This window comes from Mauremys reevesii, linkage group 5, assembly GCF_016161935.1.
Source record: "Mauremys reevesii isolate NIE-2019 linkage group 5, ASM1616193v1, whole genome shotgun sequence".
Classification (NCBI taxonomy): Eukaryota; Metazoa; Chordata; order Testudines; family Geoemydidae; genus Mauremys; species Mauremys reevesii.
This window is the reverse complement of record NC_052627.1, coordinates 10,284,601-10,306,630: the sequence shown is the minus strand read 5'-3', so window position 1 is coordinate 10,306,630 and position 22,030 is coordinate 10,284,601. Positions and strand designations below refer to the sequence as shown.

The following is a 22,030-nucleotide window of genomic DNA, read 5'->3' as shown; positions in this document are numbered from 1 at the left end:
GTCTCTGTACCACCTATATTTATACATATACAGGACAGTAGTAGTTTAAAAATATCAAGACCTAGCAAACTTTTATCACTGGAGTTTAGGGTTGCCAATTTTAGTTGGATGTATTCCGGGAGGTTTCATCACATGACATAATGAGACTCCAGGACAATCCTGGAGGGTTTACAACCCTGTTGGAGTTCCAGTGTTTGTTATCCTGAAGTTCCATCTGAGGGGGTAACTTGAACACGTAACAAGTGAAATTTTTGGTAAACTACAAAAACTGTTAAATTTAAATATAATGTAGCTGAAAGGGTATGTTTTTGATAGAGTTCCACTTAATGAAATGGTGGAGCTTCTGGAGTAGAATAAAATAGCCAGCTGAATGAATAACAAAGAAGACATCCTGGCCCTAGTGAAGTCAACGGCGTTTTTGTCACTGATATCAATGGGGCCAGGATTTTACCCAGAAGCAACAATTTGCGGTTCAGATACTGTCTGTCTAATGGGCAGAAGAAAGGTCATCAATGCTCAGCTGGGGCAAACATTTAGCCATGGAGTCAAGTAACATTGAAAGCATTTTCTTATCTTGTGCTATGCATCATGTTTATGGTATCATAGTTTCTCTATGTAAGAGAGTGTGCCTGGCTGAGCTCATAAGAGGTTCTAAATTAAATCAGCGTTTTAAAAAATGCTAAAAAAAAGCCTCAGCATCAATAACAGCTGATTTTTCTAGGAATGTCAAAGCATCAATTTGAAGCATACCAAGCACTGTTTAATAATTTTAAGTACATTACCAAAGCCTGTCATGTTTTTTTTAATTTGTTAGAATCAAGACTTTTTTACAGTAAGTTTATTTCTTATCTTTTCAGCCCTTTCTTGTCCATTCTATGATACACATTCTTATTCCATTTTCCTGTTTGACAGGCTTCTTTCTGACGGAAACTGGGAGTTGTGAAACCAACGTAGAAAGATGCCCCTTTAAACTTTTGCAAATACACCGGTTTTAAAAATGTATCAAACCTCTCCTACATTACCTGTATTTAATATTAAACTCAGAAAATCATGCAGCTCATGGATTTGGGTCGTTAATTTAAATACTGCCAATTAAATTGGCTTCTTAATCACTGGGTGAATTTCACCCAGTGGGCAGAGGGATGTTTCATGGCGTAAGTATGTGAATTTCAACCTATGCACCATATGGATCACAAACAAGATAACTTTAAAATGGCTAGATTCAGCCAAGAGAGGAAGAGAAGTGCATATCCGTTACTCTAAGACTTCTGACTTTGACTTTCACACACAACACACACACAATATATATATAATATTTATAAAACCAGGCGGTGAGTGTGAGAGAGGAGAGGAGGGAGGAGGGCAGGATGTTAAATATAATAATAAATAAAAAAGTAAAAAAAAGTAAGTAGATTTTTTTTTTTTTTATTAAATCAGATATGTTCGGTACATATTGCAAATAGCAAGCTTTGCTTTACTATGAAAACATTTAATTGTTAATGCAAAAAACTGTATTTACACTCAGAATGGTGGCACAACAGGATCTCTGTAACTGATTGATTAAAATATCCAGCAATAAAATATATCAGTGTTGGGTTGGGGTCAAAAACCATACAAATACTTCAAACAGTTCAAGTTAACACAACACATTCTTCTGAGAGAGAGAGGGGGACAGGAACAGAAGTGGCCTGCAGGGGAATGGGAGGGATATTAAACAGTTATGTATACATAAGTGTGTGTCATCATTCCTTAACGCTGTAGTCCGCATAGAGGATAACAGCCTACTACTGCTACCAGTTACTCCATTAGCCCAAGTGGTGGAGGTCTGTGTGATGGATTTAAAAGTCCCAGCCCTGCTGCTGACGCAAGTTGGGGAGTCAATAAGGTTCCAAAAGATGGAATTCATTGGTTGTTTTTTTAAAAATATAGGCAATTCCATTTTTTAAAAGATTTACAGAACAAGAATGTTAAGATTGCAAAGTCAAGTACTCAAAAGTTAAGAAATGCCAGAATTAAGGTTGCACATGCTAGTTGGCACCCTTGTGTGTGAACATTTTGAAACAGTCTTTAATTACATGATCATTTGTTTCAGTAGGACCCTGCTTCATTCAGTGCACAAGATGGACGGTGGACAGGGAATGAATCAGGGTTTTGCAGTGAAGGAGAATGTTGTCTGTAGGACCCCTGGCTCATTTGTTGCAGAATTTTGAAGATGTGTAGTGGGCGAGGCAGAGGATTTCGGGAAGAAAAAGGATAGTCCTATGGATAAGGCAGCTGAATGCTGCCCTGTAGAATTGGTGTCTATCCCTGCCTCTGCCAGAGAGTTCCTGTGCGATTGTCTGTAAGACACTTACACTAAACTTTTCACAGGTGGTCATTAACTGTGTTCACCATTCTCAGGGTGCCCACTGAGAGACACCTGGGGCCTGATTTGTGGAAGTGCTGAGCACAGTTGCAACTGAGGTCAGTGGGACCTGTATTCTGAACATATAAAGTGCTATAACATTGTTACATCTTCTGAAACATTTATAAGCATCTCAAGTTGGATACTTAAAAGTAATGAACACCTGACAATTTTGGCTTTATTCTGTCTGTGCCTCAGTTACCCACTTGTAAAATGGGGAAAAAATCTCTTAGTACCTCATAGAGGTGTTGTGAAGATAAATTCATTAATGTTTGCAAAGCACTCAGATGCTACTGTGATGAGTGACAGGGAAAATTCCAAGAGGAATTTATTAATTCCATATTCATTGCAGGGTTAGAATGTGTGCAATAAAATAGGTGTGGTGTCATACATGAAATGATGAGTATAAAAACAATAGCTGCCTCATTTCCCAGACATGCTGTGCACTGAATGAGGAAGAGCTTCTTTGGGGGAAAAAAATAGTCTGAGATTATGAATTAAAGACTGCATTCGCCTGAATATGCACAAGAGGGCTGAATTTCCTACATTTTGAGCACTTGACTGTTCAATATTAATGTTCTTTTAACTGCCAATTTTTTTCTGAGGAATACAAACCACAGCCAGCAAATGGTGCTTTTTAACAGTGTAGATCTCTTAACATAATAAGACAAAGAAAAGGCACTTCTCTAGCCTAAGGGTATTCCCTGGCTGAATTTCAAAGACCTGCTGCAAACAATGGAGGTGTGAGAACCGCTCAAAAAAGGTTATGAGAATCTCTTATAATGGAAGGTGTTAGGCAAACTAATTATATGGGTCTAGCTCCCTTTATTATCATGCACAAAAAAGGCTGGAGTTTTCCTAACTGTTGCTCCTCCCCAGGCTTTTCAGATATGAAGTATTGAATTTACCGTGCAGTCTTATGGGTGTCAAAATGTTTTCACTTAACCCCATTTTTAACTATTTGACGCTCATACAGATTGTGCCAGCATTCGTGAGTTCAAGCTACATTGCCATATTATCTGTATGCTCTCCTCCACAGATAGTGAAAGTCTTGTGTTAATCAGGAGTATTTCATTTGGTAAAAAAATTTATTCTTGTAAATCAGCCTTTCCAAATCCCACTAATGAAGGACCTGGCAATGATCTGACTGCAGAAATAATTTGGTTGGATAAACTGTATTTTCAATACATCACAGAATTTCTCCAGCATATAAAGGAAGGTAAAGGGTAAATGTTTGTGTCAATGCAATTTCTAGGGAGAATGTAAAGATTTGTGTGAGGCTTTTTTTTTTTTAATATAGACCTCCTCATGTATGCCAAAACCTTCTAGATTATTTAGACTGAGGAGTAAACTATAGTAATTTAGTAATCTTAAGGGCAAAAAAGTTTCATACTTGGGCAAGATGGTGGTTGCAACTCTGGAGTTTTCATGCAGGTTTGGAAGACGCTAATACTGCTGTTGAAAAGATTAGCCTGTTGTTTTCTTGTCTCAGCTGGTTAATGTTGACAGACTTGCTTGCTGGCTAGAAACTGCTTGCTTGTAGGTGTTAAATCTTAGAGGTCCCAAGATGTTGGAGTACTACCCTTTGGTGGCCAGGCCTGGGGATGAAGAAATCACAGGCTTTCTTGTCAGGAGTGGTGGCATCACATTGCCCATAATCTAGAAGCAACAGTTGCACTTTTTTCCATCATTTTTTAAGATGGTGGTCTGGTTAGCTTCTCCCCACATACCTACTCTTCAGGAATTCACTGGCAACTTGTAATGGGGCATTTCCCGTCTCATGTTACTGGCATCATCCACTGGTTTTTTGGTTAGATCAGTTTTTTGAAGTGAAGAATCTCCCCAATTCAGTTAACTGTTGGCTTGGAAATTCTGCAAGGTCAGTAGAGCTGCCAATGTATGGCCAATCAGTCACTCGGCAGAGCCACAAATTCTGCCCTTGAATCTGCCCCATTTAGATCATGGGGAGCTTTGCCATTGATTTCAATGGGTGTCGGAGCCCAACCCATTCTGTGATACAGACAGACAGAGTCCATTCACATAAGCTGTTCTTGGTCATGAGATCCACCAAGATCCTTTTTTAGTACCATCTTGCAAAAATGTGTTTAAATTTTTTCAAAAATAACTAAAAAATGCAAAGCTAGAAGCATTCACTTCACCCCAGCTTGCAACTTCTCTAGTTTCACAGCTGCTGGTCTTAGAGAAAAAAAGTTCCTAAGCAGACAACATTGGCTAATTCAACTCTTCCACATTCTGCTGGTCTGATCTTACACTATAGAAATAGCATAAAAATAAACCCATAGTCATCCCAACTTAATAAAAGCCTTGCTTTAAAACAAAGGGGAAATGTTGGGGTCTTGGACCCTAAATATTCACAATTTTAGGTTCAATTTTTATGTAGATGTATTAGGTCTGCACACTGCATGTTCATGATCTATCTTTCTATAGTTTCATTTTGCAGCAGGTTCCACATGTAACACAGAATATAGCCAGTAATTATTGGAAAACGTGATGTGGAGGTGGTTATGCCAAGCAGACCCACTCTTTGTAACTACTTTTGGGGAAACTGCCTTTAATGACCTCTTTGGAGATACTCTTCTATGCAGAGCTTCATACAATTTCATCAAATAACTTGCAGTTAACAATTTTCTCTGCTTGCTGTAGAGTGACCTGTGCATTGTTGTTGTTTGTTCCTCGAGCATATTCATCTGTCTTTGAGCTGCTTGCAGTTAGGAATGTGATATCTTGATTGTCAGGAGCCTTAAAAAGGCATCTAACATTAAACCAAGGTTTTTGATAGAAAAAACATTATTTTCTGACAGACCAGCAAACAATTATTTTTCTTTAAGAATATTGCTGTAACTAATTCAGCATTTTCAAAGTGACCATACTACAGACTGATCTGATTGAAAATTGGAAGCAATATACATTGAACTCTTTGGATGAAATCCTGGCTTCCACAGAAGTTTTGACATAAGCTTCAGTGTGGCCAGGATTTCACCCATTAGCTTTCCAACTTTACAGTTGAGTCTCTGCTTCTTCCAAAAAACTGCTTTAGGCAACTCTTGCTGGGTCTCAAATGATATACTGTGTTATGCTGCTTGTTCAAAAAGTGTGTGTGTGTATACTATATATATTATATACTATATATAGTGTGTGTGTGTGTGTATATATCTATCTATATATAGTGTGTGTTTGATTTTGCAGCATGTTTCAGGTGTAATCCAGAATAGCCAGCAGTTGATTGGATGGTGGCCTTGGGGGGGGGGGGTTATGTCAAGCACACCCACTCTTTGTAACTACTTTTGGGGAAACACTGCCTTTAATGACAGGTTTCAGAGTAGCAGCCATGTTAGTCTGTAACACTGCCTTTAATGACCTCTTTGGAGATAGTCTTTTCTGTGCAGCGCGTCATACAATTTAATCTCAAATAACTTGCATCCAAGGCTCCTGACAATCAAGTGCCCATCCAATGAGGTGAGGATTTTTTTTAATAGAACTGTGGGGGTGATTTTTGTTTTGTTCTTTTTTTGGTGGGGTTGTAATTCAACCTCCCAGAAAATCTAACTGAGTTGAAAAGTTGATTGGATTCTCCTCAGTCAAATGTTCATCCAGTGTGTGTAAAGCAAGGTAATGTGATAATGTAATGCAGATAAAATTAGATAAAATTTCCTTCTATTTGATACTGCCATCATCACCATAATATTTGAGTGCCTTTCAGACGTGCATTTAAGCATGCGACTGCATCTGTCACATGAGGATTGTTCTTTCTCTCATCCTGTCCCCGGCTGTATGTGCAGTATAATGTTTTGTATTTTTAATGTACACATAGCAACCTGTAAAAGCAGCAAAGAATCCTGTGGCACGTTATAGACTAACTGACGTTTTGCAGCATGAGCTTTCGTGGGTGAATACATAGCAACCTGGATATTTATATCAGAGAAGGTAGGATGAAGAAGTGCACCTTACACTAGTAGTGGAGGTGGTGAGGTTTGTGGTACCTGCTGGGGAATTTTATTCCACAGCCTTGGAATGGTCCCAAGAAAGCTCTGTCTCCTGCACAGATGAGCTTCACCCTGACAGCTCCATTGTGCCTGAGGAGTAGAGTGTGTTTCTGAAACTTTCACCAGTTCAAACATTACATAGAAGACCGTCTCAATTAAATTGAAAAGGTTTGCACACCCCTATTAGCTTCAGCAGTCAGTCTCTGCTATAAGGTGACATCTGATTGTGCAGCTCCTGGATTCCTTTGCTTGCCAATCATGTTCAATGAGCTGTTCTCCTTTATCTTCTAATCTCCTAATGCATTACTTGTTAAAAATGGGCTTCTCTCCAAGTTCCAGTGAACTGTTCACCTGTTTGCAGATCAGACACATCAGTTTATTCATTTTGTACAAAAGGTCACAGATTTTCCATTTTGGAATTTATTCAGACAAAGTGGGATTCACCCACTGAAAATTAAGGCACACAAAGGAACCTTGTTTCAACGTATACTTGTTAACAAAATAGACCTGTTTAAAATAATTTGTTTTCAGTCCATCAAAAAAAGCTACAATAATATAACTAAATATTTTAAAATGAGGCCGTAATCCCCAAAAAGGGTACATTTGTTTTTAAAGGAAATTCATTGCATTAAAGTAAAATTACTAAGTAATCGTCCCTGTAGCAAACCAAGACATTTAACTAAATTGTTCTCTTTAAATACTGTGCCCATAAAAATGTTAACTTGGTGCAACAATTTTATCTTTTTAAAAAGTTTTTCTCTTGTTTTGAATTATGTTGTTAGTACACGGACCATAATTATATAAAAATGTCTTGACTAGATAAATGAAAATTCCTGAACTATTCATGAAAAAGGAAACATGAAATTTTAGAAACACTTAATAAAAAACAAAAAATTCCTTTGCAGGAGATAAAGGAGAAACAAGAAAGAAAAGGAAAAACAGTTTTTTTCTAATGCACCTGTCTTCTTTGTTCCAGTCACTGTGCTGATGGAAGTAGCTCATTTCTATAGCTGCTAACAATTATATATAACGAAACTCCTATTTCATTTGAGTGGTTCAGTGTTCCAATTAGACTTTTCTGTAAATCCATAAACCTGACTTGGAAATAAACAATTTGAAGAGACATTACTGTTCCTTGAAAAATCAGTCTTTGTAGTTGTCATAGTACCAGTCTTTCCTTTCTCAGGTAGGCCCAGAGTGCATTTTTTGTTAGGGCTAAAAAGAAGTTATTTATGTGTGAACAAACCATTGGTCCTCTTGGTATGCCTAATGAATTCTCCGAAGTCCTGGCTGGTTAGAACTTCAGTTTCACTTGCTCGATTTGGTGTCTTTGCTATGCCTAAGTCAGTGTTCTGTGATATGTACCTCCAAAGTCAGCTGTTCTTGGGTCTTGCTAGAAAAATTGTCTGTTTGCAGATTCACTTCTCACCCACAGCTTGGCAACATTATGACCCGTTGTCTTCCAGTCAAAAGAGCTGACTTTTGGAATGTTTATTCTTCAGAAGTACACCTTTGTTTCTCCCTTAGAAGTGTGCATCTCAAGTTGTTGATTTGTGACTGGCAGTGGCTGTTGGGACATTTTTCTGTTGTGTTTGTCTCAGTGATTTCAGTACTCTAGTGCTGCCTTTTTGGATAGGTTACCTGATGAGTTTATACCTTTTGTGTTCATTTGATTCAGAACTTGTAGAGAAATTGCTAGTGGAGTGTAAATATAGTCTAGAACTGACATTAATTTATGGCCTTCACTCTTAATAAAAATTCCCAGTAGCTTTTAAATCACTTACCATAAATTAAATTGATTCCTTAAATTTTAAATATTCAGGTGACATTCTTGTAAAGCCAGTTTGTGGTATCAAGGCTTCCAGAGGTTGGAGAGATGGCATCTCACTTTTTGTTCAGAGCTCACGTAAAATGTATTTCCAATTACAGCTTTTATTCCTTTATTTTGGTTTCTTTGGAGTATTTCTCATGGAGGAGTAAGGAGGCAATAAAGATTTTAGGGAGGGAAAGCAGTGAGGTCCAAGAGTGGTATTCCATCAGGAAGCCTAACCTTTGCTTCTAACTGCTGGGAAAAGGGAGAGTCCTAAGATGCCTAGCATGGTATCCCTGTACTCTTGTTTTGGGCTGTTTCTTTCGTATCCATCTTCAGCTCCGAGGTGTCTGATAAACTTGAAGCTCCTGACCCACTCTCCTTTATATGTTAGACAAGGGGAGGTTAGAGAGACTCTTCTCAAGAGCCTTCTGACAAAGGCAGTTCATCCTTGCTGGGCTTCTGTCCCTCCCCAACCATTTTGGATGCTGCAGTTGATGGCTTCACTCTTCTGCCCTTACCTTGGCCCCCCGGCTGCTGCAAAGAGGGATTCTCCACTCCTCCTCTCCCCCAGCCTTCTGAGTGTTTCCTGTCATTCCCTGAGTACCTTTAGTGCCTGGTTTTGTTGCTTTCCCACAGATGATTCCTGTGAAACTGTTCAATGTCTTGTTATTTTCATACTGCTACTGGTTGAGACAGCGGTGGGCAGCAGCACAGGCACAGCACCCATTTGCTTCCATAACTCAGAAATGTGGTGCTGCATCACTTCATGTCTAGGCGTTCTTCTCAACCAAGGGGCTAGACTTTTTTTTTAATGTTTAGATTTTGCAGCCTAGCCTCTCCATTGAGTGGAGAAAGCTGTCTAGCTGACAGCTGAAAATCCACCTGCTTATTTGCAAGTTCTAACTACAATGTATGAGAGGAAAATCAAGGATTCTTACTTGATTACGTCAGTAATAATCCATAATGATGGCAACAGTTACTATGGCTTAAGTGAAATTCACTCTGCAATCAACAGAAACCGTTGTTTAAGATGTATTGGTGGCAACTGCATATTTTCTCCCAAATCCTTAAATTCTCTGGAGACTGTTGACAGGGATGATCTGAACAGATATTCTCAGAACTGAATAGGTTCTGTTCAGTGGAGTTCCAGTAAAAGCCATGCTGATAGGAACAAGGTTTGTTAAATGATAGCATTCTGCTTTTGCCATTCTATATGAGTTGCCAAAATGCAGAATGCATGGCTCTATAAAAGATGCCAACTCTGCGTATCCTCAGAGATTATGGAAAGGAGACTGCAGTTCCTCTGCACTTTTGTCTCAGCATCTCCACAGTCTTGTGTTCTTCATGGCTTCTTGATAGGCTTTACTTCACCATCACCTTTGTTGGCATTATTTATCAATCACTCAGCAAACGTCTGAGCTGAAGCCATGGCCGACAAGCAGGGCCGGCTCTAGGTTTTTTGCTTCCCCAAGCAAAAAAAAAAACCTCTGGGAGTGCAACTTCCAAAGCGCAAAAAAACCAACCAACCAAAAAAAAAACCCCCTCCGGGCGAACAGGAACTCTGCCCCTGAAATCGTGCCGCCCCAAGCTTGTGCTTGGTTTGCTGGTGCCTAGAGCTGGCCCTGCCGACAAGGGAAAGAAAGGAGGACAGTTGTACTGGGGCTCTGAGCTCAAGGGAACCCCCAACATGTCTGTAAAGTCTGTGTAAATAAAGAAATGGGAGGGAATGTGGCCCGAGCGAACATGATATACTAGGGCTTCAATGATGAGCCTGGCGGAAGCTATTGCAGAGGTTGGCTTCTAATCTGAAAATGACAGTTTAAGGCGTAAGTCTTGCATATAAACATCATAATATCCTCCACAATAGAATATGGTTACATATCCTATATCTCATCCAGTGTGTCATATGTTTGTAGTCTTCAGTAAATTCCAAGGCCGGGGCTTGATAGATTTCCTTATTGTTGACCCTTTGTTTGATTCCTTGGCAAACCTTACTTAACCTAGTTCATCATGGAGATAATCCTATATCTTAAGACCTGGTTAATGTGAGACTGTTACTTTGCAAATTCTGCACACTCAGCCTTTTGCTGCTAGCACAGGGCTTATGCTAGCACACAGTGAAATTTCCAGACAAGATTCTGTGTTCAGCACATCACATTTTTAGGAATGTTTGTATAGCACTTTGACAATGTGCACCACAATATGCAGGCTCAGTAGTAGTATACTTTTACCATAGCTTCATAGCTTTTTAAGGCCAGAAAAGAGCATTAGATCATCTAGTCTGATATGTATATTGCAGGCCAGAGAATTTCACCAAGTTATCCCATATTGATCCCAATAACTTATTTCACTGAAGCAGATCTTCAAAAAGGCATCCAGCTTTGATTTGAAAACATAAAGACATGGAGTCTATCACTTTCCTTGGTAGCTTGTTCTAATGGTTAGTGGTAAAGAAAACGTGTGCCTTATTTCTGCTTTGAATATATCTGTCTTTCACCCATTGGTTCTTGATCAAGTCTCCCCTCAGACTTCCTTCTGATAAGCTTTAACAAATGGAGTTCCCTGTCCTTGTTTTCATCCGTCAAATCATTTTTGTGGCTCCTTTCTGCACCCTCTCCACTTTTTCAACATTTTAACATGTGGCCACTAGAACTGAATGCAGCACTCCAGCATCGGTCTCACTAATGCCATATACAAGATAAAAATCATGTCCCTATTCCTGCTTGCTACTCCCCTGTTTTTATACATTAACCTTCTTGCCACTGTGTCATCACTGATCTCATGCAGATGGTCTCCTAGACTTTCACGAAGGAGGACTAGCATATTGTGCAAGACATGGCAGTCTGGAGCATGTTACCAGCATTGTACGTAACATCTTATGAGTAGACGTGGCATGACTTTTTAAAACTACTGCATCAAATTAGAGCAGTTAAATATTTTGGTTCATAATGCCAGTTGGTCAATATAAGAGTGACAGGACTTAATGCACCACTAAGAAGACTTTGATTTGCCAGGCAAAATGTCCCATAGCCAGACCATTTTGTGCTGCTATTTATATTATAGTACCACCTAGAGGGCTCAAGTGAGATCAGGGTCCCATTGTGGTAGGTACTGTACACACACATTGTGAGAGAGTCCCTGCCCTGAAGAGTTTACAGCCTAAATGGACAAAACAGACAAAGGGTATGGGGAAAAGGAAGGATCAGCCCCATTTTACACATGGGAACTGAGGTACACGGAGATTACTTGCCCATGGTAACAAAGGAAGCAGAGCAGCCTTACCCAAAGCACCATGTTTCCTGTCAGATTTCACACATGAAGAACATTTTGGCCAACGTTAATCATTTGGTGGGAGGCCTCTGAGAACTATCTACAAGGTACAAGAAGTGGTTGTGGTTAAATAGCTGTCACTTATCTCTGAGTCAGTCCTCAACCAATGTTATAATCATCGGTGAGAGCCGTTCATGTCAACATTGTGTCGGAGGGCTGTGCTTCTGAAGGTTCTACCTCCTGATGACTTACCATTGTCAAAGATTAGCCCCTGTGTCCTGGCTGAATTTCAGGTGATTTATATTTTGCCTAATTAATTCCCCCTGCAATTTCAATTACATAAAATTGCATCTGCACTATACTTCTGTGTAGCACTGTCATGTGCTGTTAAGCAGCTGCTGCATTCCATCCTAGAAGTTGCAGCATTTTGGCAGTAGGTAAAATGATCTCTGTATAACCTTTCTCTACTCCCCCCATCATTGTAGCTTAATTAATAATCATAAAATGCTTTAAGATCATCAGGTGAAAGTCACTGTAAGTACAAAGTACTGATATCATTTAGCTGCCACCAAGCACCTCAGGAATGTGTCTCCTAGCATTGGAGGCAAATCTAAATATCTAGCAACAAATGTCTATCTATAGAAAAGACCAGAGAATATGTACAAGAACTGAGAATATATTTTTCAGCCTGAAACTGCTCTGACTGAGGTGAGATGCACTTAGCAGGCATAAAATACTTCCTGTATCAGAAATAGTGAGAACAAAGGCTCTGAACTTGGGAGAAAATGCATTTCAAGTGTGCTTGGATGATTGCTGTGACTTGGAGTCGCCATGGCCTCAGACCATACAGCAGTAGTGAGTTGATGTTTGGTAGTGTCCACAGAGCCACATAGCAATAATGATATGTGGGTTCCAGTGATTGAATCGGTCCTTCCCTGGGACAGCTGTACTCCAGGACACTAGGTAGGTCCTTGGTCTTTGACCAAGACTTGTCTGTTTACAAAGTCAAGGAGGCATTAACTGAAATAGGACTGTTTCATCAACTTTGTAAATAAGTTATTAATAACTGCACCAACATTCCTGGGTGTGTTCAAGATATGAAGATGAATATTGGGTATCATCATGGCAGAAGCTTGTGTGCTGTTATTGCCTCTTCCACTGCTTCATAGACAGTCCAGGGCTGAATGGAAAGACATTGTTTTCAGTGCTTTGAGTGCCTTCTGCTATTCTTTTCTGCAGAACTACTGGACAGATTCATTTTTCATCCATTACTGATTTTCGGAACCATGTATAAAAATGGGCGCTTTTTTTTTTTTGGCCTTCATGATGGTTATATTTGTATAGCTACAAAATGCTACATTTATCATGTAGTATTTAAACTTTGCTGCAAATAAAAATGAAAAAATTACAAGCCAACTTTAGAATTTGACTTATTTTTATGCATAGCTGGCACTTGCTTATTAAGAATATCTAAACATGATTTTCTTATGCACATTTTAGTTTTTTTATTCTCTAAACTGAAATTCTGAATGTCAAAGTGATACATTGTAGCGATACTAAATGTTGCATTTGACCACTAGCATCAGTTGAATCAAACATATTTGATTTACCATACTTGAAGTTGAAGCTGTTCAAAAGTTCAGAGACAAAGTATACCCTAGAGTACAGTCCATGCAGGATCACAAGGCATTGCCATTCCGAAGATGGGTTAAGGGCTCAATCCTGCAAGCCCTCTGCCCATAGAATTGCTAATGAAATCCATGGTGAAGGTTTGCAGGATTGGGCCCAAGTTCAATGGCTGTAATGACTGCATCAAGGCACAGAGATGTACATTTTGTAAATAAACTTCTTCAAACAGAAACCTGCTAGGACTAGAAAGGATGCATAATTACCTCTTCACATGGCATCCTTACACTACAATTTTGTAAATAAACTTCTTCAAACAGAAACCTGCTAGGACTAGAAAGGATGCATAATTACCTCTTCACATGGCATCCTTACACTACAAGAAACATTTTTTCATTGCAGTAAATTGCATGTAATTAAAATGGCCTCATAATCACTCAAACTTATGTCTTGCATTTTTATTATGTCCTTCATGCATAAGGATCTCAAATCCCTGTACACTCTACAATATGCTTTATGTAGGAATCACTTTCCTCACCACTGAAACAGCCTGGGGATAACCTTAGTGGTAAAGCAACAAATCAATTATGCAGATCAACTTAAATGAGTGCCAGTTAGAACCTTTATACCACATCACCATGTATTTTATATATGCCCCAATGCATACAACTATTTTGGAAATGTTTTAATTAATATTAAAAAAATTATATCAGGGTTGGTTTTATATCGTTCCACGTCCAAATGCTGGGTGACATAATTTCCATATGTCTAAAAGTGTAGGGCTCAGATGGAGCCATAAAACTTCTACAGACTACACTAACTAGCTCATCTACACATAAAATGTCATGGGTTTAAAGTCTACCATCTCCCAGCCCTGCAGTTCTTGAAATGGGAGGTTTATAACCCTGGAAATGGGAGATTCCAGCTTCCCAATTGGTTGGGCGGGAGGGCAGCACTTGCTTCTAGCTCTCGAAGGCTTCAACACCATTTAAAGTAGCATTTTAAGTATAGAAAATGTATCATTCCCCTGAGTCTTGGGCAGACGCAACTATTGGGGGGGAAAGAAGGAAATATTTCTATGGCAGGATGACTTTTATTTTAAGTGGTTGCTGTCTGAGGCTGCCCAAGGGGTTGATATGTTAAAATGGTTCCTCAGGGAAATGATTAGCGAGTAAAGCAGGAGAGGCAGTCTGAGGTGATAAACTGCACAGCCATAAAGAAAGAATAATCTGTCGCATGGACATCTTCACATATGTGGGGTGTGTGTGTGTGTGTGTAAACATATGGTATAGTTAAGAGTGAATGTATTCCCTGAATGGCTTGTGGTTTTATTACACACTAAATATTTATATTTGATTTTCAAAGGCATTGAGCACGCATACAACTCAGTGAAGGCAAGAGGATGGCAAAGTTTTTGAAAAATCAGACCCCTGGATTATAATGAAAGAACCGCTATACTTTGTGGGTCAAATGCAGTGAGGAAAGGAACTATTTTCCTACTACATGGCCCATTCCAACTCAAGAGCAAAGGCATTTTACAGCTATAAAAGAGCTGCTTTATTTTTCTCTTTTAGACCAAGCTGAATACCGCTGTGATGCTTTTTAAAAAATAAATTCTAGGAGTACAAAAGATGAGGAGCCAAGTCCTTCACTGTCCAATAGTTTATCCTTACTGTGAAGTTGCATTTTGTTTCCAATTTGTATTTTTCCGAACTTCAGCTTGCAGATGGTGGATCTTGTTATACCTCAATCATATTCCAAGTATTTACACAGAAAAAAAGCTGTTTGATATTAGGAAGCCTTAACCTACACAGATTAAGTTTCCTCTTAACTTTCTCTTTGATAACCTAAATAGATTAAATCCCTTTAGTCTCTCACTGCAGTGCAGTTTTTCCAGGTCAAAGTATTTTTGTATCTCTTATTAGAATCCTCTCTGATTTATTCATCTTCTTTTGAAGTCTGGATGCCATGACTGGACACAGTAGCCCAGTTATGGGCTTACTAATGCTGTATACATAGGTAATAACACTTCCCAACTCCAATTAGGTATTATCTTGTCTATACATCCGAGAGTTGCATGAGCCCTCTTAGTCCTGTTGGGATCTCATGTTCAGTTGGTTGGTTGCCCTCTATAACTTTTAAGTTCTTTCCAGAATACAGTCCCCTATCTTGTAAGTGTGACTTGCCGCCTTTGTTCCTGAGTATGTGACAACCATGTTTGGTTGCATTAAAAGACATCATTTGATTGCACCTGGCTTACCAAGTGATCCTGATTGCTGTGGATGAGTGACCTTCTCTAGCTCCACAATTTCAGTGTCAGGCCTGTAATTAGTTGCAGAAAACTACAAGCTACAGATGTGCCACCACAGAGTAATATCTTAGTAAGACATTCAGAATTTTTAACCACGGCAAAAGAGGCATTTTCTTTTTAAGAAGGGAGAGTGGTAGAAGAAAATGCAAATCACTGAATCTGATTTTATAGCACAGCTGCACATATGTTTTCATAAAGAACTTTGTAGAAAGATTTCAGTGTGGAGCATGTAAGCCTGGATTGCAATGGTTTGATGCATCCTTTAAACATTTGTTACAGTTATGAGTGATGCTTGCTGCACAGAATACTTTACATAAGTCAATGGTGATTTGCGTTCACACCAACTGCAATTCACTAGGAGTTCAGGGCCTACCTCCCTTAGGCTTCTTTGAAAACCTAAACTGTAAGGAGTAACATATTTTTCATGCACATTGAGCTCCTGAAAATAACCCTATGTATTGTGTCTGCTGAGCAGACTGTATTTAGTAAAGCAACCCTGAAAGAGGGAGGGAGTTTTCCCTTAGAGCAGTGGTTTTCAACCTTTTTTCCTTTGCAGACTCCTAAAAAAATTTTGAATGGAGGTGTGAACCCCTTTGGGAATCTTAGAGATGGTTTACACACTGGGGTCTTCAGACTACTACCTTAGAGCTATGAGAGGAAAGGGACTCTGACTTTGGTGTGTTTTTTGTTTGTTTAAGAATATTATGGGCCTGTTCCAGAAGGAAATTATCTGTGGCTTTTTGGACTGTATTATCCATAATGCTGTATGCTCTCTGGGACAGGCACTGCCTTCCATTCCCTCTCAGCATGATGCTTAGCTCGGTGGGGCACCTCCATTGGGGTTCCTAAGTGTCATGTAATACAAATAATAACGATCAAGTCCAAGGAGGCCATAAATACCAGTGGGCAAAACGGAAACCCATACATTCCAGAGCAGAGCTTCTCCGGCAGAGTTTAAGTAAACAAGCTCAGTGCAGCAGCTTTTGTTATATCCAGCCATTTCTTCTGCCTGCTGGGGCTCTGCAGCTCATAGAGTTACTAAAACGCTGGGGCTGTACCAGCTGCCTGGCTCCAAGAGGGAAGACACATGGGGGAGCGTCTCAGTAAATAGCTTTAATTAAATAAAAAGTCCTTGTTGGCCCTGAGGTGATCATTGGGGCCAGCAAGGGTTCCTCTCCCGAGAGTAAAAGAAGGTGGTGGGCTCAGCACACTGTATGGAGGGCTCTTGCTTCTCCCTAATTGTGTTTTGGCTTTTGGCAGAGTCCTTGGCCTGCTTTCTGATTGGGCTCCAGAAGGGAGCAGTCAGCCATGGACACATCTTTAAGACCTTTTCTTCTCTGGCTCCCTGGTATCTCTTTCTCGAGCCACAGAATTCCCCAGAGCCCAAAAGCTCTGTCTATGGGACAGTCAGGTATGGTAGTGTCACAGACTTTCCCCTGAGAAGGGAAGGTCACAGGCAGCTGTAGTTCCAGCATTGTGAGGCGATTGCCACAGAAGAGTGTTGCTACTGACCAGAGATCAGCCTTTGTGGCTGCATAGCCTGGCAAAGCCTCCGAGGGACCTCGGGAGCTGCTGACAGTTTGAAGTCAGAGCCGAGGCACTGAATTACATTTGGCTTAGAGGGGAGAGTTTTCTCTGCCCTGCTTTTATTAAATAAACTCTTATTTCTACATTTATTTTCAATTTGCATTTTTTCTGTTTTAAAATAAAGCAGGCCGGTACTATTGTTTGAAACCCATGTACAGGAATAAGTGGGTTTTGTTACAGTTCAATTAATTGAGTCTTAATTGGCATGACAAGTTACATGAGCGTTGCCAAACTGTAAGAAAAAAGACATTTATATTTATCTGTACTAGTAAGAATAGGGTGACCAGATAGCAAGTGTGAAAAATTGGGATGGGATTGGGGGGTAATAGGAGCCCATATTAAAAAAAAAAAAGAAAAGAAAAGAAAAAGCCCCAAATATCAGGTCTGTCCATATAAAATCAGGACACATGGTCACCCTAAGTAAGAAGTGATGATACCAGTCTACTGTGTGTTTTCATACCCCCCTCTCCTCCTCCTCCTCCAGATTATTTTCTCAGACCACACAAGAGTGGCGGATCTTTTATGTATTTAAATGGCTGGTATTCTAGCCATTAACTCATACTATACGCTTGTTTCTCTCCGATCTTGACTACTGATGTTTAGATTCTTGCCTCAGATGGTTTTAGACCTTTTACTTTGACAAAAGTGATTACAGGGAACAATAACGCAAGCATTAAGAACTGAAATGAAATACATTTTGGTGCACAGTGATGTTCACACACCATTTATTTGCAGAATAACGGATTAAGTGATTTCCTAGGTGGATGCTGTATTTTTCAACTCACCTCCAAAAAATGTGTAAAATGCAGTACTCCTAGAGATCATCCATGCGATTACAAGGGGGTATCACAGTTGTTTTGGATGTTGGTGTTTTTCACACTGTCTTCATGTTGTTTAAGTCCTCACTTTCTCACAGCTATACAGTATGAAGTGCTAGAAGCTTAAAGAAAATATCTGCTTATCGAAAAACATATGGGCTATGCTTTCCTTTGTAGAAATGAAGAGCTAATGCTAAGAATTTCATTAAGATTGCATTCATAAACTTGTTACTGCATTAATTGTCTTTTCACTGCTACAGTGGGCAAGAGACAATGTAAGTTTAATGCCTGTTCAGAAAGCTGAAAATATATAGGCTAACTGTAAGATAATGTGAAAAAGCAGACAGTCCCTAATGTGACTCCTCTGCAAACTGCATGTCAAAGCATTTGTGAAGCTTGCTGCTGACATTTGGCAGGCTTTCCAGGAAAGCTTTCACTTGACTTTGAGTATCGTGGTAGCAAAGATTTGTAAATGTTCTGGAAGACTGTTTTTGTAAGTTGTGATCATTTCTTTCTGAATTGGTTTGTGCTAATGAAGTTTATGAAGTGTACTTTATTGTAAACTAGAAGATGTCAGATGCTTGCTTGTATATGTTCATTAGCTGAACAGTGGCTTTGTGCATCTCTAATGATGTAATTTGGAGCACTTTTGGTGTGGCATGTGCAATTTCAGTGTTCTCTACTCTTTTTTTATTTAGTCCCTAACTACCATACATGTTCTAACCAGGTTTTGGATGCTGAACCAAACCAACTTTAAAGCTAGCACTTTAAGTATTAGTCGTCATTTTGCTTCTGACTATATGGAGCACTGCACTTTTATAAGTACTATTAGCACTGAGTTTCAAGCTATTTGTTTTTCCTACTTTGTGTAGCCTATCACAGGCTGTATGTTTTAAAATATGTAGTGGCAATCAAAAAAAGAATTTTAAGTGAACATGACCACCGTCTGGCGCTTTACTTCAGTAAATTATATGTTAGAAATTCTATAAATTAATGAAACAAAACAGTCCAAACATATGTAATGTAACTTCTGTGTACTGTTACAAACTGAATCATTGACGTCCAGGCAAATGTGGTTGTCCTAAATTTTTTGAGACAATTGAGTGCATACCTTTTAAAAACACCAAAGATACAGGAGAAACCTTATGGGGGAGAAGAACAGCCCAAGACCTTGTATTTTATACTTTGCGTTGCACAGACCACTGGCTGTGAAATAAGAAATATAGTTAAATATATGGCTACATACTCTTGCTTTTGGTACCACAATTTTACCTTTGTGTCCACCAAGGATAGATAGGAAAGTAAATAAAAAAACTATTCCTAAGGTTTATTAGACATCATTGTCAGTGCAGACTGTGCTTAAGCCATTGCAATAAAAGCCGTTTGTGTGCCTCTATTGGAAGTTCAACTTAGACTTATTGTGGGCTTAAACAAAAAAAGATCTTTTTCAAGTGAAGGAACTACAAAATACTAGGAGGGTGGCATATTGGGCAGAATGACTGTTGGGTTTGTTGAATTTTAGGAGTGGCATTAGGAATGTGAAGTACATTGTGGCAGGAAGCCACTTAGATGTACACAATTGTTCCTGTTAAATTTGTATGGTATCCAAATATGAAGATTTTGAGACTATCCTGGAAGAGACTGATTAGAAAGACACTTCATTGAATTTGATATTTTGTCTCTATATGCTAAACATAATGCTAATTCTATATGATTCTGAAAACAAAGTGAGACCCTTCAGATGTAGGATGTACATATTTAACATCACATGCCATACCCTGTCCAGTCCTTGATGATGTTTAGCTTCTTTTAAAAGCCTTCAGATTCTCTTCTAGTGAAGAAGAAATTACCTGGTTGTGAAGTATCAGAGGGGTAGCCGTGTTAGTCTGGATCTGTACAAGCAGCAAAGAGTCCTGTGGCACCTTATAGACTAACAGAAGTGCATGCATCCGATGAAGTGGGTATTCACCCACGAAAGCTCATGCTCCAAAACTTCTGTTAGTCTATAAAGTGCCACAGGACTCTTTGCTGGTTGTGAAGGCATTTATGCTGTGGGTATCTAAATATCACTAAAAGACATATATTTTTCCCAGTTTACTAGTTATGCGTCCAATCAATTCTTATTTTGGCAATACTCCTAGTGAGAGTTCTTCTCATGTGAAATATGCTAGGTAAGGCCCCATGCTTACTGTAGTAAATTGCATGTTAATTCTAAAGTGTGACATGTAAATTGGGTTTCATATATCACTATTAACTAGTTGACACAGCAGAAATAATCTTGGAAGAGTATAAGCATGATAAAATCTGCTCATCTGAATATGGTGTATTAAAACTAAAAAGTGGATATATCAATTACATTTATTTTGCTGCAGTAATTAAGATATTTTTCCTAATAAACCATAGATTTTAATGATTTCTTCCTCTCAGCTCTGGTTAGAGCTTTCTATTGGAATAGAACTCTATATTGTTTTGGTATCTTGACTAAGTATTGAAGTGATTAAAAACCATTAAATATTAAAGGCCAAATAGGATTAGGCTTTTATGTTCTATATTTTTAATTGTGGTGCTAAAATAAAGGACAGTTTTTTTTTCATAGCCCAATTCACTCTGCAAGTCCAGGTTTAAAACCGTAACAGTTGGAAGTGTTGGCATGTCTTAGCAGTAAGAACCATAGCTAGTTAGAGGGTAACATTTTCAAAAAGCACTTCCATGACTCAGAAGCCTACATCCTATTGACTAGGTGCTTTTGAAAATTGAAAGTTCTCAGTGAGCTAAACAGGCTGTAGTATGCCGTTTACTCAGTTAGCTCAGGATATGGGGCGCATGGAGCAGCTTATCTCCAAAATAGGATTGCTGCCTCCCTTTACTTGACGTCTCCTCCTTCAAGACATCGAACGTAAACAAAGTTCTTTACTACATGGCACACATGACAAGCCCAAGTGTAATTTATAGCAAAGCACCTTTTTTCACCAGAAGATTATTTCAAAAGGGATAAAGTTCTTAAGTATTTTGTTTTTAGATAGTTAAAGAATAAATTGAAATGGCACACAGGCAGTGTTTTAATGTAATTTATCACTAACTTTCTTTTTTGACAACATGTAAGGTCACTATAATTATTTAGCATTCTTTTAAAATATATATTGAAGTAATTTCACAGCTATATACATTAATAGGATGACATTGAAATGAGTCAAGTTTATCAGAAACCTGTATATAGCAGGTAGTCATTTAAAACTATAGATATATATATATATTCCCCAACAGTACTCTTTTTTCAGTAGAATATTATTAACCAAAAGGTGTTTTAAAGTCATGGCATGAAAAATCTTAAATGTAAATCTGAGTACATTGTGATGCTAATTAACAGACTTTTCTGAAACTTATGTGATGCTTAATATTTTTCTTAATTTTTTTGTTTAATGTTAGATCATTGTTCTGAAGGATCTTGGTCCTACTGGAATTAAAATAATGGAAATAAAATGCATGTGTTAAAAGTGTAGAAATGGTGAAGAATTAAATGTGAACTTATTGTACGATACTGATTCTGTTTTCAAACAATCTGTTTTGCTGTTCAATAGTTGACATATAAAAATGCAAATGTACTGTAATTTAGCACTTTTCCCATTGGACCCTGTTCTCACTATGTCAGAGGTATGAAGTGGTGTTGGTGTGGGACTGGCTTCAGGAGTTTACTTTTCTTGATATGTATCCCCATTTATGATCATATGTTGTGCATCAAGAAGAGTAAACCTGTTAACTCTTTCTTTGTGTTTGTTATACAGTGTCTTGCAGGATGCCAGAATTGGCCTAAATGTAACTATAAGTTCAGGGTCTCTTTACATGATCTGTTTCTAGAAAGACATTTCAGTGCCGGCTAAGTTGGTGTGTGGGAATGGGGGTACATTCCACTGTCTCAGTAGTCAAACAGCTAGCTTTAGAGGCGGAGTGTGAATTTGCCTTTAACCTCTTTTATCCCCAAGTGTACCTGATCAGATGGGCATGTCCACAAAAGCACTGATTACATTTCCCGAGTCAAGACTTTATCCCAATTCTCATGGTTATCAGAATCCTCTATACAAGTGCCACAATAACATAGAAACTAAAGTGACCCATATGCAATTCACTTTTCATTAATCCTGCAGTGGCCACTAATCCATTTAAACCAGCTTTTCTGTCTCTTCCCCCCACCCCCCTTTA

At 38.8% G+C, this 22,030-nt stretch overlaps 2 protein-coding genes across 7 annotated transcripts in view; one reads left to right on the top strand and one right to left on the bottom strand.

Annotated features, from left to right (window-relative positions):
* The window catches only part of WRN (WRN RecQ like helicase), a 167,770-nt gene that overhangs the window by 130,386 nt on the left and 15,354 nt on the right, over positions 1 to 22,030 (bottom strand). The window lies entirely within an intron of this gene.
* Positions 1 to 22,030, top strand: part of PURG (purine rich element binding protein G) — a 40,722-nt gene that overhangs the window by 14,816 nt on the left and 3,876 nt on the right. The window contains exon 3 of one of the 5 annotated variants that reach the window (XR_005599174.1): positions 7,314 to 7,332. The exons of 1 other annotated variant lie outside the window; for it this stretch is intronic. Coding sequence is in view for 3 of the 4 variants with exons in the window: in XM_039540808.1 (XP_039396742.1) it covers positions 913 to 943 (31 nt within the window). In the remaining variant the exon portion in view is untranslated. Of the gene's footprint in view, positions 1 to 912; positions 1,025 to 7,313; positions 7,497 to 22,030 lie in introns of those variants that run through there. 3 more of the 5 variants (XM_039540811.1, XM_039540807.1, XM_039540808.1) reach the window with 3 other exon arrangements.